Here is a 6011-nt window from a genome sequence, read left to right as displayed (position 1 = left end):
TTAAGGTATCATTAATTTACAATGACCACTCATAAGTTTGAACATATTACATAACCATTCCTCAAATTTAAGTGAATATTAAAAAAAAAAAACCTATGCAAAACACCCTTAATATTTCTTAATCATTTCCCTTAACATTAAGGGCATTTTGGATGCAATATGAGATTTTTATATTATACTCAAACTTCTGATTATTCACAGTAATTTCAAAACATCTTAAAAGTTATTGTAATTTATCTAAAGTTTTAAAAATAATTTTTAAAAAATCTTGAATGTTGATATTATAAGTGTTTTTCCAAAAAAGTTAAAAATAAATATAAAGCAATAACCTATAAAAGGACTCAATTTAATAGTTTGATGAATTTTGATGTAATTTAATTATACAGTACTCTATTTATTTTATTGGCTTGCTTTTAAGCATTTTTAGAGTTTTGATAGTCAAAACAAAACACCAATATAATACTATATAATTCAAGAGTGATTCAAGTGACTTATTTTGGTATTATTTAATGTTGTATATAATGTATAAATAATTAATTAATAAAAAAATGGATTAATCACTAAATTCATTCTAAAAAGTAGCTTTTCTAGGAAATTATTCCATCATTCCCATAAAGAGTTATTAGAATTTTTTTGTACAGATTAAAGAAAATGCATTAAATAGTGTCAATTCATATATATATATATATATATATATATATGTATATATTATTGTATTTACTATATTGTCTCTTAAAATTAAATACAGTTGAATAAAAAAAGTGAATTCAATTTTAAAAATAGATAAAATAGTAAAATTTGATACACAATCCTTTGATTTCTTGACGAGAAGATATCTAAATGAGGGAAAAAGAAAAGGAAAAAAACACTCACTTTGTGGAGGAAAGTAAATAATACTCCTTTCTTTTTTAAAATATTATCGTAGCGGAGTAGAATTTCTCACTTATTATTGGTATTCGAAATATATTATAATAATATTATTATATTAAAGGTATAATATATATTCAAAAGATTTTAAGTTTTTATACATAGCATAAATGTTTTGCACTACATTTCAAAAGTATTTTTTTAAAAAATTAATTTTTTTATTTTAAATTAATATATTTTTAATATTTTCAAATTATTTTGATATATTGATTTTAAAAATAATTTTTTTTAAAATAGATAAATATTATTAATATATTTTTCTAAATACAAATTACTTTAAAAAATAATCACAATTTATTGAACAGAAGATAATCGCTGTCTCAGTTTCATAATGAATATCATTCGTTAAAAATAATATTATTATGATATTCTTTTTGAACTTGTCATGCGAGCTTAATAGAAAATAGAAAATTGAAGCAAAGCATTTTATTTTGTTTGGTTGCATGTTTACGTGTGTACAAGTCACCGCTTGCACCCAAGCTGTCCATCTAAAAGACCATCAGGCCTTCCTGATCTTACCTTTTCTTGTATAATACAATTAGGAAAGAAAGGCTTAAACATGATCACTAGCTGCATCAAACCTTGAACATGCCCGGAATTCACACTGGCTATACATCAAGGACGACCTTCGTCTTCTTCTCAGCTTGGAATATACCATTTGATGGCAAGAGAACTTGTCCTCCCCAATGACCACAGCTTTCTGTCTCTATTGAGCTATGCCTTCCCACTGTAACTTGTAGCACCTTGGATCTAATTCAGCCTGCCAATCATAACAACCAGAACATTAATCTTCAAGAGTTCCAAATCACTAAACGGTGAATGACAATTATCTACATATTCTTTGCTTCATTCACCAAAAGAGGGGGGGTGTGAATCTATATATGCTTTAAACTTAAACCCACTGACTTTAAAAACAGTGGTTGATGGAAACACATGAACATCAAAATTTTACAGTTGTGGGAATCTAAAATCTAAAAGGTAAATTTTGGTCTCCAGCTAATATTTCATTATTTCTTTGGGTGCTTGAGAAGAAAGCATGCATGTGCACAAATATTATCTTGGTGCCTCTAGACAGAACGCTCTCGTATGTGCGCCGAAGTACGACTAACACCATTGAGGTACATATTGATAATTTTGTGATCATGACAGATAATATCATTAGATTAGCCTAATCAGATAGTCTATGGACATATTGAGCTAACTCATCATGAATTAAGGAGATACCTGAAACTCTTTATCTCTCCACTCAAATACACAACAACGTGCTTCCAAATGTTCAAAAAGAGGCTGTGGAAGCAACGATTTAAAAGATACATGGAGCTTCACTTTTGTTAATCCTCCGCATGCCAACAAGGCAGCTGACAATCCACTTGGAGTCAATCCCTTCAAGTGCAGGACTGTCATGCTTTGCAGACAGCTGATGCTGGCAAGGGCCAATAGCCCCACATCTGTGACCGAGCTATACGATAAAGTAATCTGCAAAGAGAAGAATAGACCGCAAACACCTATATCAGTACTTGTTCTCAAGGTGTTGTTTTGGCAAACAAGTGAGACAATGGAGGCCAAACAGCCAAAGGGAAAATACCTGTCTGAGGTTCTGTGAAAAGCAAGCAAGCTGAAGCATTGCAGGATCACCAATGTTGTGACACTTCTTTATGTCTAGCTTATTGAGCTGCTTACACCCCACAGCAATGGCTGCAAGACCTGAAGATGTGATAAGAGGGCACCCTCGACTTTCAAATGTGTTTAACCTTGAGCATTTTGATAGTGCTAATAAGGAACAATCAGTAACGTCGGTGCAATATGACATATTTATCATCTCAAGACCAGAGCAACCTTGACAGATTGCGAGAATGCCCAAATCTGTTATTCCAGCAGACCTGAATAAAGCAACTACAATCAGTTCATCGTAAATCACTGATTGCTCATATTTTAATTACTTGCATTCCATTGACTAGAACCAAGGCAAATAGTAACAAAACAAAGGCTGATCTGCCTAAGAGAATGAGAATGAGGGAAAAAATTCAAGGATTGCAACTAAATACCTGTACAAATCAAGCTCGGCAAGTTTTGAGCACTTCATGCCTATATGTGAAAGTCCCTTGTCACTTATGTTTAGGCAAATTCCTATCTTTAAGCTCGAGAGTTTAGAACATTTGGAAATGGACTTCAGACCTGCAAATAAAATGAGCATAAGTATGCTAGTTTATTATACAAGTACTTCTTACATACAAAGTGTGAGTGCAAAGGAAAAACCTTTGTCATCAATCTCATTATCTGTTAGGTCAAGCTCTTCAAGAAACTGACATTGCTGTCCAATAAAGACAAATGCTTCACTAGGAACTAAGGTACATGACTCCATTCTGAGGGAAGTGAGATTGGTGCATGAACTAGTGATGTAGGCAATAGAAACATCAGTTATCTTCCTACAACATGTTATATCTAGTTTCTTCAAGTCTTTGTGCTTTGTTACAATAGAAGAGAGACCTTCATCCGTCACTCCTAAACATTTACTCAAGCTCAGCTCGCTTAATGATATGCACCAATTTCCAATAGCTTTCAATCCAGTAGAGGTAACAGGACAACCATCTAGCTTGACAGATTGCAATATGGAAAGACTTCTCAAACTATTAGCCAGAGCTAGAGTTACCTGAAACAATGCCAACAAGGCATTTGTAAGCGCGGGGATCAGATAAAAACTGTTCAAATATTACAAAAAGAACAAAGTGAAAAAAATTACAGGAGAGCCATATGCTAAGGTAGGTTGCTGTAGGCCTCCAGCACCACTTGTTAAGGAAGATAAGCCAATATGACTGATGTTCTGACAACTTGACATGTCGAGTGCCTGCAAAAGGAAGATTTAAATTAATTTGTCAGACAGATTACTTTGGTGTGCATGTGAAGTGGAATTTCATTCAGCCCAGTGCAAAAATAGTATATATTTTACAGTTACCCACAAACTTGTCTGCTTATGCCGAGCATAAACAGCATGCTATAGTTGTGCAGATTAAACAGAACATGTTCTAAACTTGGTTAAACAGAATATGCTTAATGATGTTAGCCGGAAACAGAATATGCAAGAATTAACTTACGGAATCAATGCCAATATTTCATTTACGGACATTATGACATTATATTATATTTGTCATCTGCAAGCATAAAATTTGATGATTCGCAAATCAATATACCTTCAGCGACTTACAGCCGTGTTTGAGGGCAGCAAGGCTATTGTCATCAATACCAAAGCATCCTTCTAGAGCTACATATTCAAGATGTTGTAGTTTCAAAATGGATGGTAAACATTTATTTGTAATCTGCACAGCAGGAAAACAATGATGCGAGTATATAAGCTCATCGAAAACTTTCAATTAGATAACGCTTCGCCAACTTTCATCTCGGCTAATTACAAAAATTAAATGCCACGATTTCTTAAATGGAAACATAAACATGTAGGAAGAATATTTCCAGAGTTTATTCAAACCGATTAACTTCTTAAAACACGACAAAAGTTATAAAATAAATACGAAGGAAAAATGCGAAAGATTCCAACTTGATGGTCCCAACAAACAAATTAACCTATACTAGCTTAATTCAAGGTTTAGGACAGCAACAAAGTAAATCCGTTCCCATATAAAACATTTAAATAAAAATGAAACAAAAACACAAGGAAACAAATTAATATCAAACCAAAAGTAATTAGCTTACCGGCAAGTAAGAGAGATCCAAACTTCTAATCTCTTTACACTTAACAGCAATTAAACCAACCCCTAGATCACTAACACCTATGCACCATTTCAAGCTAATCAACCTCAACTTCTTGCAACCAACAGCAATACATCCAATTCCCGTATCAGTAATCAACTTGCACCTCACCAACCACAACCTCTCCAAATTCTTAGCCTCCGCCACCGCAGCCGCCCCCGCATCTCTCAACTCATTCGCATTAGACAAGTCAATACTCACCAAATTCTTACAATTCAAAGCCAAACTCATCAACCCATTATACGAAAAGGACCTTGACCTAGAAAGATCAATAGAATTCAATGAGTCTTTGCAAATATTTGATATAACTGTCAAAGAACTGTTATTTAGTCGTAGACACAGAGAAAGATCAAGATGGTTAACATTTGGGTATCTGTTAAGAATTCTTGGAAGGTGTTCTTGTCTTAAAGGTTTAAGATTTTTCCGGTGTTTCGATTCTGTAATGTAAAATGACTTGCAAACTAAAGAAAAAGACTTTCTGTCAAAAGGGTTTGTGTTAGTGAAGTCTAAGATGGTAAAAATAATCTCTTCAGACAAGAGATCGAAGAAGTTGTTGGCGTTGGTTTGTGAGGTTTTTTGTATCTTCATGGTAAGAGATTTTGAAGCTTAAAAAGCTGTGATCTTTGGGTTTGGCTTGCTTTGGGATTTTGACTGGAGAGGAGAAATGGTGACGTTTTTATAGAAGGAAGGGGAGGTTTTTGAGGCTAACAATTAACCGTTCACAGATATAATGGTGGTGGTGGTTTGTTGTTTAGGTAGTTGAAGAGTAGGAAGGTCGTCGACTGTCGACTGTCGACTGATTGAGGAGGAAGGTTGTTCATATTACGGTATTAGCCTCGCGGGTCTTAGTTAAATTTTATTCTGTCTGCTCTACTTCCAAAGGACCAAATTCACCTTGTAAATTGTTTGAATAGACTAACAATTTCCATTTAAATCAAATCTTTTTATATAAAATTATTTATTGTGATTTTAATAAAATCCCCATTCCCCAAATAATATAAATCAAATATATTCATGTAAAATAATTAGATAAAATAAGAGAGGCTAGAAATTTCGCTTAAAAAAATATTGGACTAGAAATCTTATAAAAAAAAGAAGATATTTATTTATATTATAGATTAAAAGATAAAAAAATAGATAAATATTATAGATAAATAAACTTTTCAATGAAATACACAATTAAAAAATCCAACAACATTAAAATCTTTAATAATTTATTTTAAATAACTTTTTTGATCTTGAATAGTAAAACTTTATGTCATTTTTATTTATGCTTTTTTTATATTTTTCACGTTGTTAAATAAATTTTTTTTAACTATTAT

General features: G+C 32.4%; 1 protein-coding gene across 1 annotated transcript; it reads right to left on the bottom strand.

Annotated features, from left to right (window-relative positions):
* Positions 1-1251: 1251 nt before the first annotated feature.
* Positions 1252-5504, bottom strand: LOC105121893 (F-box/LRR-repeat protein 3-like). Its single transcript, XM_011020751.1, has 8 exons — positions 4633-5504; positions 4116-4241; positions 3668-3772; positions 3184-3577; positions 2973-3102; positions 2513-2807; positions 2152-2403; positions 1252-1687 (listed from the first exon to the last, which is right to left on the bottom strand). The coding sequence occupies exons 1-8, from the start codon at positions 5275-5277 to the stop codon at positions 1634-1636; spliced, it is 2001 nt and encodes a 666-aa protein (XP_011019053.1). The 5' UTR covers positions 5278-5504; the 3' UTR covers positions 1252-1633.
* Between the last annotated feature and the right edge of the window lie 507 nt (positions 5505-6011).

The sequence above is a fragment of the Populus euphratica genome, unplaced genomic scaffold (genome assembly GCF_000495115.2).
Source record: "Populus euphratica unplaced genomic scaffold, PopEup_1.0 scaffold46.1, whole genome shotgun sequence".
NCBI classification, from domain to species: Eukaryota; Viridiplantae; Streptophyta; class Magnoliopsida; order Malpighiales; family Salicaceae; genus Populus; species Populus euphratica.
This window is presented reverse-complemented; position numbering and strand designations above follow the sequence as displayed.

Coding starts and splice junctions, on each gene's coding strand:
- LOC105121893 (XM_011020751.1), bottom strand. CDS start 5,277: ATGAAGATACAAAAAACCTCACAAACCAACGCCAACAACTTCTTCGAT. Junction 3,578..3,667: donor CCTTAGCATATGGCTCTCCT/GTAATTTTTTTC, acceptor GCATTGTTTCAG/GTAACTCTAGCTCTGGCTAA. Junction 2,404..2,512: donor TTTCACAGAACCTCAGACAG/GTATTTTCCCTT, acceptor TTCTCTTTGCAG/ATTACTTTATCGTATAGCTC.